Source organism: Protopterus annectens, chromosome 1.part1, assembly GCF_019279795.1.
Source record: "Protopterus annectens isolate FY-2018-M chromosome 1.part1, PAN1.0, whole genome shotgun sequence".
Classification (NCBI taxonomy): domain Eukaryota; kingdom Metazoa; phylum Chordata; order Ceratodontiformes; family Protopteridae; genus Protopterus; species Protopterus annectens.
This window is the reverse complement of record NC_056726.1, coordinates 534,766,637-534,780,233: the sequence shown is the minus strand read 5'-3', so window position 1 is coordinate 534,780,233 and position 13,597 is coordinate 534,766,637. Positions and strand designations below refer to the sequence as shown.

General features: G+C 44.1%; 1 protein-coding gene across 2 annotated transcripts in view; it reads right to left on the bottom strand.

Annotated features, from left to right (window-relative positions):
- Window positions 1-3,421: 3,421 nt before the first annotated feature.
- ST13 (ST13 Hsp70 interacting protein) overlaps window positions 3,422-13,597 on the bottom strand; it is a 1,818,146-nt gene continuing 1,807,970 nt past the window's right edge. For both annotated transcript variants that reach the window (XM_044076553.1, XM_044076561.1), the window contains exon 12: window positions 3,422-3,681. In XM_044076553.1, coding sequence (XP_043932488.1) covers window positions 3,544-3,681 — 138 coding nt within the window. In that variant the 3' untranslated portion in view covers window positions 3,422-3,543. The remainder of the gene's footprint in view (window positions 3,682-13,597) is intronic.

Below are 13,597 nucleotides of genomic sequence, written 5' to 3'. Positions count from 1 at the left end.
TGAGAAACAGAGTTAGTGTAAGCCTTGCAGATGCACTAAGTGTGACCATTACTGTAAGGAGACAGAGCAGTGTATGTATATGGCGGAATGTGTAAGAAATGTAAGAGACTGGACCATGTTGTTGTCCTTTGTAAGACAGAGCTAATTAAAGAGGTTGCTTCTGAAAACAATGGTAAAAGTAATGTAAAATGCAGATTGCATTTTCCTGGGTTTAGTCATTACTGTGGTTGATGCTGGAATAGACTGGCAAGTTAAAATATATATTCAAGGAACTCATGTGAGTTTCATGATTGATACAGGGGCTGATGTTACTGTGTCAAAATGTGCTACATAGAGATGTTTTACAAAATGTCTGCAGTTGCCTGAGGCAGAGACTAAAATATGCAGCATAGCACAGAAGCTCAGGTATATTGATAAATTTTTAGTCATATCGGAGTGAAAAATACACATTGGGGGGTGTGCTAGATGGTCCATACATAAATATTTTTTCAGCAAAGCTATAGCATGCAAAAATGGACACGCTTACCAGAATAAATGAAGTCATGGTAGATATGTTTGGTGACTTTGTCCTGCTTAATTGTGCACCAGTAACAGTTAAGCAAAAATCCAAATGCTGTTCCATCTGCTTTGACCACATTATCATTTCATATGCTGAGACAGAACTTACTTGAATGCAAAGCTTTGGCATTATTAAGAGTGCAACCAAATCGACTGGGTGGTGTAGCCCTATGGTCCCAGCAACTAAAAAGAATAGATGAGTAAAAATAAATGTAGATTAAAAAAATCAAGGATGTTATTGCTTGAGAAAGATTAATTTCATGTACATTAAAAGACCTAGTGCTCAGTCATGTTAATGTTAGTGTTTTCTCTATTAGATGATTCAGTGTGTTATAGCAAATACTATTAGAAAGACAAAGGCACAGTATTCTAAATTTATTCTATACACCTTAGTACCACTACATGGGGTGGCGAAAGCCACATCTCTAGGGCTAGGCTTGCAAATGCCCCAGGGCAGATAGCCTAGTACTAAACTATGAAACTATGAAAAAAGGCTTAGGCTCCGCCCATTGGAAGTTACAGTGCAAACTTGCTGAGCTCCACTGGAGTGAATTAGGGTTGCCACCTTTTCAAATGCCCAAAGTGGGACTTTTTTTTTTTTTTAAAACGTGAGATTTTGCAGGACATAACATACCCACAGCCAGTGCAAAGGACAGAATTTCACTTTTTTGCCAAAATAAAAGCTCATTTTTGTTGCATTTGAGTTGCTTATGCTATTTCATATACTATTTATGTATTCCAGATACAAAATAACTTCTATGCAACTATTAAAGAAAATGTAAGAAATATATTTTGTCTTAAAATCTCAGGACATTTGCCGTTTTTTTCACAGGACACAAATGCCCAAAGTGGGACTGTCCCTAGGAGTGAACGAGTTAAGAAGGGCACTTTCCCAATTTAGAAGCATCCGGTATTCCTTGAACTATTTTATATCAGTTATACTGCTCTGTGAAAACTAAGGTTCTTGTCTTGTCTTACGAATATCTTGCTGAAAAGCCTTGTAAATGGCAGCAACTGCTTACATCATGAAATGGTAGACTGTAGGGGGTAGTGAGTCTCCCATGAGAACACTTGACTGTAATCTTTTATAGGGACATTAAAATCAGAGAAAAAAAAGACCAAAATGCAAATATACACAGAACTATTAAGGCTCAAAACAGATTAAAATATTGTACTATAAAATGTATAAAGGGAAACTTCTCTCACACATCAACCTAACATCAGTGCTAAAAGGAAGAACAGAAGATGAAGTGGCTTACATGTTACTTTGCTTCCAGACTTACCAACAGCCAAGGTACTACACATTATCCTGCACACTCAAATAGATCTGAATGCAATACAACTCTAGCAGGAAACTGATGGCTTCCTGTGGCTAATAAACTTTTGTTATGAACAGACTGCAGCAAAGATCCTTATAAGGAACTCTACTAGTTAAGGCTTTTTGAAAAGTAAATAAGATCCATGCCAACCCAGTTTTGTGAGCCTGAGCATCTATCATTCATGGCTGGCAATTCATGGGAGGAGATGCTCTATTTTAGTATGTCTCAAAATTACAGACCTCAGTTCACACCTCTGAAACTTCCTCAGAGGTCTTGCTAGTTCCTGGGGGTGACCTGTGCTTGCCAATGCCTGTTTGGGCATGTGGCAAATAAGCAACAAGAGGCCTCCTTTTATTGCCAAGGAAAGAAACTATGTAGGGTCCGGTTATGACAGACAAAGTTTACTGTGGATGTGTCCCTGCAACCACTATCAAATTCCTCCAAATGTCAATGTTTTGGGATCAGCAGTGTGCGTGCAGGAAAGAAACCAGGTGCAACTTGCTGATGGGACAGTAGAATTTGTGGGGATTCCCAGACCCAGAGTTCTACCAACAGCCTTCATAGGTGGGGGACCTTGAGGGCCCATTTGTCATGTACAGACCAGATGGCCATTTGCTCAACATGGGAGAGAAGTTGGCTGCCAGGTACCTACTTCTATCTCCTAAGCAGTTATTAGATGATACAAGCTCAATCTCTTACAAGCTGAGATAGACTGTCTAATAACAGGGGGATGGGGGTATGACCCTTGCTTGGACTTGTGCCTTTAACTTGTTTATTCAGTATACTAGCTACTTTCCAAAACTGCCATCTCAGGCAGAATAGGCCTCAATCTTCTGCTTCCTTATGGTAACCACACTTACCCTCTGGTGCTTATAACATTCCTTTACATTATCCTCCTCTCCCAAGCAATAAAAATTAGAATTATGTCCTAACATTTGCCAAGATTACAAGTACTAAGATATGATTTTCTCTGGCATATATACATGGGGAATTTTCCTACAACGAAACTCAGAATTACTATCCAAACTGTGTGAACCTCAAAGACAGGATAACTTGGTGTCCTCAGCATACATTAGTGGAAACTGCAAAAACACAAAATGCAAGAATTCCTGTTGGGAGGTTTTTTATAAGAGTGCATCTTCAATTGCTACTTGCTAACAAGGGCCCCTTACAGCAAGATCCAAGGTACACATTTTAGAACCCAATCTGAGAAGAGTGTCAAGCACTATTAAATTACTGCAGCACTATCCTAGTAATCCTCCTTGACTATATGGGTATGTATATACCATGTTTTGCGATTACACCATTCTGCATTTTGTTTAAAATGTTGAAACTAAAATTAGAAAATATGATGCAAGATGACTTTCACTGGCAAGAATACATGACCTTGAAAGCTGCTGAGCTACACTTGTACATGCGTACAAACAAACCTTTGACTGACATTCGTTTGCATCAGCAATTCATCTCCTTTTATCACCACAGGATGCTTTCAGAAAATGCTGTGACTTAATACAAAGCATAAAGGGGAAAAAAAAACAAAAATCTGAATATACATATACAAGTTTTATTCTGTCCAGTACTCCCACAAACAGTTTCATCGGTCTGCTTCATAGGAAACTACCATGATTACAAGTGTTTTGCAGCTGTTATCTCAAGCGCAAAGTCTTTATGGATGAGCACCATGAGCTCCAAATTTGTTTGAAAGCTTGGAGATAAGAGTCATAACCTTGGGATTACTCTGGTATTTGGAAATATTTGCTGGATTTTGTGCCACATCTTGGAATGCTGCCATTACCTCCGGATCCTGTAAAACAAAAAAGCAAATAAATCAATGCATACAAAGTATGTTGTTAGATACAACTGCTTCCTAAAAGTGAAGACATCTTATCCTTGTTGACCTGTATCCAAACAATGTACTGCACATTAACATTAATGTATCAAACTAATATACATGTCAATACTGAGAAGTAAACTAAAGAGGCAGAAATGTAAATATTTCACACCTTGAGGACTAAAGATTACATATATAAAGCTCACAGTAAAACTGTACTTCAAACAGCAGCCCCCAGTTCACTTTATGTTCAACACGTGCCTTACTTACAAATCAACAGTGAAAACATCAATGCAACAGGTCTATTTTTCCATAGGCATTCAGTAATTCAGAACAAATATATATTACATTAGATTTAGGGGATGTTAAAGTTACTCACAAAAGAAGCTGTTAGTACTTCACAATTAACTTATACATTTTCAGAAAGAACTAGTACATACACATTGTAGAGGAACTTCCAAGTGCAACACTATCAAGTCAATACTGTTGTGAACCAGTGAGGAAATGGATACAAAAAGCTCTCCTTGTGTGTTTAAGACTGTCATACCTCAGCAAACATACCAGCTGTGAGATAAAGAAGTTATGTACTCACCATAATGTTCCATGCAAGTTGTTCCATCTCGCCTTCATTCTCACTTATGGGTTCAGAGCCAACCCTCGGCTCCGACACGGCAGACTAGCAAGCTCAAAGTTCTCCAGTAGCTCGAGACGCCACCCTTATCCCACAATGCACTGCTGGAATTACCTCAGATCTTGTTTGCTGCGTACCATATAGAAGTACAATAATTATTCTGCCTAGGAATGAATACACATTGAAAAACCGGGATAAAGACAGCCTCCAGGTTAATTGCCAGCCAGGAAGGGGGTGGGATGTGAGAATGAAGGCGAGATGGAACTCGCATGGAACGTTATGGTGAGTACATAACTTCTTTATGTGAAGTTGTTGAATCTCGCCGTTCATTCATCACTGATGGGTAGCGTCCCTAGTGCCCTGATCTTGGGTAGATCACGGAAGAACACTCTTCAGAACCGTAGAGCCAAATGAAGCCCTGTCCCTGGAGGCCTTATCCACTTTGTAATGAGTTATAAAAAAGTGTGAGGCTTAGACCATGTGGCTGCTGCACAGATGTTATCCAAAAGTAATTTGGCTTGAAAGGCTGAAGAGGTAGAAACTGCTCTGGTTGAATGAGCCTTTACCTTACTAGACAAGGGTATATTATGACAAGCATATGTGTAGGTGATACAGCCACTTAGGGTTGTTTTAGCAACTGGTTTACCTTTCCTGGCCTCAGAAAAAGAGACAGAGCTGATCTGATTTCCTAATGTCTTTTGTTCTGTCCAAATAAAATCTAAGTCGTCTATGAACATCGAGTTTATGCAACGTTTATTCCAATTTGTTGGTATGATTAGGGAAGAAAACCGGCAACTCAATGACTTGATTAATGTTAACCTCAGAACATACTTTGGGCAGAAAGGATGGATTTGTCCTGAGAGATCCATGTCAGCATGGAAGACCATATAAGGGGCTTTGATGGATACGGCTTGGAGCTCTGACACTTTATGGGCTGAAGTGATGGCTACTAAGAAGAGAGTTTTCCATGACAGAAATTTTAGTTCACAAGATGATGCAGGCTCAAAAGGAGGAAGAATGATACGAGATAACATAAAATTCAAATTCCAGGGGGAATAAGGCATCTTCACTGGAGGCCTTATGTGAAAGGAACCTTTTAGAAAAGCCTTAGACAATTGGTGAGCCATAATATTCAAACTATCGATTCCCAGATGGAAATTACATACAGCAGCTAATTGCAATCGCACTGCAACAGCCGCTGCTCCTTTGTTGATTTCTGTCAAGAATTGTAAGATAGAAGACAATGGCGCTTGGTAAGGGTCAATGTTGTGGGAAGAAGCCCAAATTTATTTTATTTATTTTATTTTATTTATTTTATTTAACATTTGTTGACCGGGAATGTCCGACTGGGTTCCACAGATCCTGTTTTCAGCAGAGGCCCGGGGAGAAATGCTCCAGATGCATGTCTTTGGAATGTGGGAGGAAACCGGAGTACCCGGAGGAAACCCACGCAAGCACAGGGAGAACATGCAAACTCCACACAGAAGGCACCCCAGCCGAGAATCGAACCAGAGAACCTCTTGCTGTGAGGCGACAACGTTAACCGCTGCACCACTGTGCCGCCAAATGGAAAAACTCTTGCACTTACTACGATACAATTTTCTCGTGGAAGGTTTAAGGGAAGCCAACAAAATCTGACTAGTGTCATGGGAAAGATCATAGAGCCTGGCTATGCGGGGAATTGGAGCAGCCAAGTGGTTAGCTTCAGTGTCTGTAAGGATGGATGAAGATCCCCTGACGGATGTGTCAACAAGTCTGGAACTGGGTCCAGGATCCATGGATCTTCCAGAATGCGATGGTAAAGAAAGGTACAGTTTTGTACCTACCATAAATGTAGATGTTTGAGTGTATACCCTGCTGCAGTCATCACACTTGGGTTATCCTGCCATCAGGCGGTCCCGCAGTCTGCCAGAATTCCAAAGTCTTGGTCCGGCGTCTGTTGCTGTCACCTTCACTGACGTCAGAGCGCCAGGGGTATATCAGAGGCATCAGATGTCATTTTCTTCAGTTTTTCTTGCCCCAGATGTCAGGTGCCCCTAATAGGTGGCCAAAAATATGTGTGTGTGTGTGTATATATATATATATATATATATATATATATATATATATATATATATATATATATATAAATATATAAATATATATAAATATATATATATAAAAATGTATATATATAAAATATATATATATATATATATATATATATATATATATATATATATATATATATATATATATATATATATATAGAGGCACGGTGCCGTGTTTGGATGTAGGTGTTATGTCAGGTAAGTGAGTGTTTTGTAAGGGTTTTGAGTGGGAGTTAGTGTGTGTGTGAGGGATTGGAGAATGTGCGTGTGTGAGTGAGCTTTTTGTGTTGTGTTTGTGCGATCTCTGAGTTAGTATATATAAGTAGGGGGGTGTGCAGGGGTGCTTGCCCCCCTGCTTATGTGTGTGTGAGTTGTGTATGTGTGTTTTTTTGTTTATGTTGTGATGTGGGTGTTGTGTTGTATGTTGAGTAGTGTGTGCGGTGTTTTCGGTTATGTGGTTTCGCAGTTTTTATTTGTCGGTGTTTTGTGGATTCGGTGTTATAGTCTCGAGATACTGAAATTCGATATTTCAGCATTTCGATATATATATATATATATATATATATACACACACATATACATATATATATATATATATATATATATATATATATATATATATATATATATAGCTATCTTGGGAAAAAAAAATAAAACAAAACCCTTAGGCACAAGCAAATACACCACAGAGGTTGTATAGAAGAGAGATAAGTTCAGCTAGTATTAGAGGGGATGGAGGGAGGGTAACCTGGACTGCAGCAGGGTATACACTCTAACATCTACATTTATGGTAGGTACAAAACTGTAATATGTTCATCGTGTTACCCTGCTGCAGTCATCACACTTGGGTAGAATCCCAAAGCTAAGGATGGGCGGAGGAGTCAAACAGGGTTAGAGGGGGCTAGAAGGCCCTGCAAAACTGCAGTGGCGAAGCCCGCTTTGGTCTTAGAGTAAAGTGGTAAGTGATAATGTTTGGTGAAGGTGTGTACTGAACTCAAGTTGCAGCTTCCAGAATATCCTTGGTTGGTACCCCCCTGAGGAAGGCTGTAGATGTAGCTGCTGCCCTGGTAGAGTGGGGCCTTATGGTAACAGGAACTGGTATTCCATGGTGGGTGTAGCAAAACCGTATGCAATGTCCTATCCATTTGGAAATGGTTTGTTTTGAGATAGCCTTTCCTTGTGATGCTGTAGCATAGGATACAAGAAGCTGGTCAGACTTTCTGAAAACCTTAGTTTTATCCAAGTAGTAACGTAGCTGTCTTTGAATGTCCAAGGAATGCAGGAGTCTTTCTCCTTTGTTCGGTAGATTTGGAAAGAAGGTGGGTAAAATGGATGGTTTGATTTAGGGCCACACTGGATACCACTGTAGGCATAAAAGAGGGGTTAGTTCGTAGAGAAACCCTGTCTTGATGAAAAATGAGGAAAGGCTCTACTGCCATTAGTGCCTGAAGCTCTGACACTCTTCAAGCTGAAGTGATTGCTAGCAGCAGGGGCAGTCTTCCATGATATAAACTTTAGGTCAGCTGAGAAACCTGGTTCAAAAGGAGGTAGCGTGAGTTTTTCCAGAACAAAATTGAGGTCCCAAGTAGGTGTTGGTGCTCTCCTGGGAGGCCTAATGTTCTTGGCCCCTCTGAGAAACTGCCTTAAGAGTGGATGTGAAAATAAGGGAGGATCCGTGTTGTAGTGAGCAGAAATAGCCGAGGCGTGGATTTTAATAGATGAAAAAGAAAGCGCCCTTTGTGTAACATCTCAGTAAGATATTGCAGAATCTGAGGTATGTCAGGCTGAAGGGTATTTTGGCCTTTAGCTTGGTTCCAGGCGCAAAACCTTTTCCATTTGTCTGAGTAGGCTTTCCTGGTGCTGGGCCTCCTGGCCTCCTGAATAACTTCCATAACAGCTTGAGAGAGAGGAGCTGGCTGGTTGCCTACGTGATTTGCCATACAGCCAAGTTTAAGGTTTTGAGCTGGCTGTGTAGAATCTGATTGTCTTGCTGTGTGAGCAGGTGGGTAATTTGTGGTAGAATCCATGGTGGGCCATGGGCCATATTCCTTAATGAGAAGTTATGTTCTTATCATAATGTTCCATGTTAGTTGTTTTCTTCTTGCCTTCTTTCTTGCTGGATGGGTTCGGAGCTGATCCTCGGCTCCGACTCAGCCTAATACTAAAGCTCGAGAGCTATTTTTACCGGCTCAAGGCTATGCTATGTCCTATAATGCTAGGCGTCAACAGAGAACAATCCACCTAATCATAGATACAAAAGGGAGAAGGATATATATATATATAGAGATATATATATATATATATATATATATAAAATATATATATAAGCCCTCTAGAAGAGCTAGCAAAAAAGAGGGAGCTAGCTGGGGAAATAACTGAGGTGGCAAAAATTCTCACAAGGTACTCTAGATCTCCCAGGCTAGGGGGATGGAGGGTGGGACGCAAGAAAGAAGGCGAGAAGACAACTAACATGGAATGTTATGGTAAGAACACAACTTCTCAATGTTAAGTTGTCAACCTCGCCTTCATTCTTGCTGGATGGTACAGCGTCCTTAGCACCTAAATCCTGGGTGGCTCAATGGAACAAACTCTTGAGTACCGTGGAAAGAAAATCAGCCCGACTTCTGGAGGCCATATCGAGCTTGTAATGAGAAATGAAGGTATGAGGAGAGGCCCAAGTGGCCGCTGCGCAAATGGAATCCATTAGCAACCTTGCCTGAAAGGCTATTGAAGAAGCTAAAGCTCTGGTTGAATGGGCTCTAGGCTTTGTAGGAAGTTCGGTGTTCCTCAACTGATAGACCAACATAAGACAGGACAACCACCTGGACAAAGTTACCTTAGAGACTGGTTGGCCTTGCTTCCCCTCCGCATAAGACAGGAAGAGCTGGTTTGATTTTCTCATTTGCTTACTTCTATCCAGGTAGAAGCGTAATTGACGGTGAACGTCCAAAGAATGTAACTTTCGTTCAGCTCTATTGGTGTAATTTGGGAAGAAGACTGGAAGATCTATGGTCTGATTCAGATTTTTTTCTGAGATTATTTTGGGTAAAAAGGAGGGATTAGTCCTAAGAGACACTCCGTCTTTGCGAAAAACAAGATAAGGAGGGCGAACGCAAAGGGCTTGAAGTTCCGAGACCCTTCTTGCTGAGGTGATGGCTACTAAGAAGAGTGTTTTCCACAAGAGCAACTTCAACGAACACGAAGCCGCCGGCTCAAAGGGAGGAAGAATTAAGGAAGACAGTACCAAATTTAAGTCCCACTGTGGGGGAGGGTCCTTAACCGGGGGCCTAAGTAAAAGGGTTCCTTTTAAAAAGGCTTTGCAAAGTTTGTGGGACATGATGCTGGTCTCCGACAAGCAAACGTGGAAATTTGCAATAGTTGCCAGTTGAACTCTGATGGTAGCTGGAGGAGCCCAATCGAAAGAGTTCTGCTAGAAACTCTAGAACTGTCTGGACGGGAGCCGTAAAGGGGTCCACATGCTTTTTCCCTGCCTAGACAGAGAAACGCTTCCATTTGCTAGCATAAGTCTTTCTAGTAGTAGACTTTTGAGAAGCGAGGATAATATCTCGAACTGGTTGAGAGATAAGGTGAAGCCTAGCTAGGGTTGGAAGTGGAGTAACCATGCTGTGAGGTTGAGAGATCGAAGGGACTGATGCAACCTGCCCAATTGATGGGTCAGAAGATCTGGCACTGGGTCCAGATGCCAGGGCTTCTCCAGTAGATGGCATTGCAGGAACGGAAACCAAATTTGTCGAGGCCAGTAAGGGGCAATAAGGATCATCCTGGCTCTCAAGGCAGTTGCTTTCTGGATTAATTGAGTAATCAAGGGAAAGGGGGGGAATGCATAAAGAAGACCCCGGGGCCAATCGTGAACTAGAGCGTCGCTAAGGGGTAGACCTGGGAGAGGGAACAGGGTGAAGAAGTCGGGCACTTGCTGTTTAGAGGTGTTGCAAAACTGTCGCAGCAAGGATGACCCCCACCTTCTGAAAATTCTTTCCGCTATTGTCTGGTTGAGAGACCACTTGTGAGGCATGAGAATGGCTCTGCTCAGTCTGTCCGCTATGACGTTGGACTTCCCGGGAATATGCGTTGCTACCAGAAACCGTTGAGAAGAGATCGCCCATTGCCAAAGTCTGAGTGCTCCTCGACATAGGGAGTAGGATCTGGTTCCGCCCTGCTTGTTGATGTACCACACTACAGACATATTGTCTGTTTGAATTGCAATAGTCCCGGTTGGTAGAGAGTCCTGAAGGGCCTGCAACGCTAAAAGTACCGCTCTCATTTCCAAGACATTTATGTGCAAGTGGTATTCAAAGGGTTGCCATGTGCCCTGGACTGTCCTGCCCTGAAAATGCCCCCCCCACCCGATCAGGGAGGCATCCGTTGTCACAGTGGCAACAGGAGGAGGAAGGACCACAGGTCTGCCCTGGAGTACTTGAGGGGAGACCGTCCACCAAGAAAGGTGTCTTTTGCATGACTGAGTGATTAGAATGGTGTGTGACATGGGGAGCTGCTGAAAGGACCACTGGGAAAATAACATCCACTGCAGGATTCGCATATGAAAACGTGCTAGGGGGAGTAAAGTGATTGCTGCTGCCATGAGACCAAGTGTTTTTAGTACAAATCTGGCTTGGACTTTGGTCTCCTGTAGTAGGATCTGAACATGGTTGCGAATGTCTGAAACTCTGGTGCGGGTAGTTTTGCTGAGAGCTCCACTGTTTAAAACGGCGCCTATGAAGGCAGTAGACTGACAAGGCGACAATGCAGACTTTTCAAAATTGAGAGAGATACCTAGCGCGTTGCACATTTGTACAGCGTAATCCCTGGATTGGAGTAGTCGATGCCTCGTGGTGGCCGTAAGGAGCCAGTCGTCTAAATATGGAAACACCTGGAATCCTTGTCGTCTTAGGTGAGCCGCAACCACTGCCATGCATTTGGTAAACACCCTGGGGGCTGTGGTGAGGCCAAAGGGCAGGGCTCTGAATTGGTAGTGACTGGCTCCCAGCCGGAAGCGGAGAAACCTTCTGGAGCGCCTGTTCATCTTGATATGGTAGCACGTATACTGAAGGTCTATAGAGCACATTCAATTGTCCTGATCCAGAAAGGGTAGAATGGACTGTAGCGTGACCATCTGGAATTTTGTTCTTTAAACAGACTTGTTCAGCCTGCTGAGATCCAAAATAGGTCTCCAGTCCCCTTTTTTGGTACCAAAAAGAACTTGGAGTAGATACCGGATCCTTGTTGGTCTGCTGGGACTGGCTGGATGGCCCTTTTTCTTAGCAGCTTTGAAATTTCTAGTGCTGCTAGATCCCTCAGACCGGGTGGAACGTCTGGAAGGGGCCCTTTTGGCTGTTGTGGGGTGTGAGTAAAGGGAATTCTGTAGCCCTCAGATATGATCGACCGTACCCATTTGTCTTGAGTGAGGGAATGCCAGGCTTCTGGATACAGTGATGGTCTTCCCCTGACTGCCTCCGAAGGTGGACAGTCAGGCAGCCCCTCAGGGGTGCTGGAAGGGTTTGCCAGAGAAAGATTCTCTGCTACTCTGATTCTGCGAACCCCCCCCTGCCCCTCGGGCGGCGTCTATTATTGTTCCCTCCTCTGCCTCTGGAAGGAAGCTCACCACATGCGTCAGGCAGTACTCTCCCCGAGGTTTGCGGAACCACATTTTCCCACCTTTCTGACCCTTAGGTTATGGTCTAGAAGGGGTAGAAAGACTCCTACAGCAGAGAGAGTCTTGCCTTCCTGCTCGCACCTGGTCAATGCATCCTTCACTTGAGGTCCAAACAAGGCAGAACCGTCAAAGGGGGTGTTTAGTGAAAGATGCCTTGAAAGGGACGGCAAAGTTGCAAAGCCGCATCCAGGCACCACTTCTTAGAGCAACGCCCGTGCCTGCAGCCCTACTCGCTCCATCAGCGGCATAGGAGATGAGCCGCATGGAGGAGTTTACAATAGAGTTCAGGGGTCCCTAGCTGGGAGTTGAGCTTTTCCTGAGAGCCCGCAGCTGATGGGTCCTGCAAGGTATCACCTAGTTCTTTGAGAAGGTCTCTCTGAAGACGGGTGAAATGGCACAAATAATTCAGCGAATGCATGGCAAAGGTCGCTGAAGAAAACATCCGCTTGCCGTACCTATCCATAGTCCTAGATTTCTTATTAGGAGGAGGGACAGGAACTGAAGCGTCAGCCAACTCCTTAGTGGCCACCACCACCACCATGGCATCAACTGGAACGCCCTTAGTGAGAAATTGCTTGCCCGAAGGGGTTGTAATAAACTGTGGGCCTCCAGGGAGTTGGTTCCACAGTAACCGGAGCCATCCACGCCTTCCGAGCCACCACCTCCATGAGTGGGTCGAAAGGCGGGGACACCCAGGAGGTGGAAGGGTGACAACCGAATGTGTCCAGGTACACCGACCCGTCCTCGGGAGGGTTGAGGGCAGATCAGTTCCCCCTCTGTTTAAGGATTTCTAGGATGTCAGAAAATGAGACATCCTCAGAGGGGGACCTTGGGGACTCTTCCGAATCATCCAGGTCGGTGTCAGATGTCACTGACTCCGGGGAGTCCACATGCTTCCTCTTGCATGTCCTCTTCTGAGGGGGCTCCCTCGCAGGATTAGGGAAGGCCTCAGAAGAGGAGGATACGCCCAATGGGGCGACCTGGAGCGTTGGTTCTCCACGGTTAGGTTCGGGAGGGTAGGCAGAGGCCGAAGCAGGCACCATGGAAGGAGGGGTCGACCGTGGCGCCGGGGTAGGAGCCAGCACGCTCATGACCTCAAAGGTGCCCCTATCGGGCAGAGAGAGGAGGGACCCAGCTCCGAAGAGATGAGAGCTCCTCCCGGCACCGAGAGGGATGGCTCCGAGGCCGATGTTGGGGCAGAGCTCACCTGCGCCGACACTCCGTGGGAGAACGGGGTCGGACAAGGGTCTGATGCCACTCGCCCTCTCAGAACAGACGAGGGAGTCTCGGCGCCCGGATCCCTCCAAGGACGGAGCCAATGAAGGAATCGGAGCCGACGAAAGAACCGATAAGGGTGGAATCTGTTCCGACGCCCCCACGGTACCAACCCTGACTGCCTCCGGCTCCGAGCTCGAAGGAATAGTCGGAGGAGGAACTGGAGCAGGCATTGGGGAAGCCGCTGTCTGTTGAGACAGGCTATGCAATAACTGCGCGAGT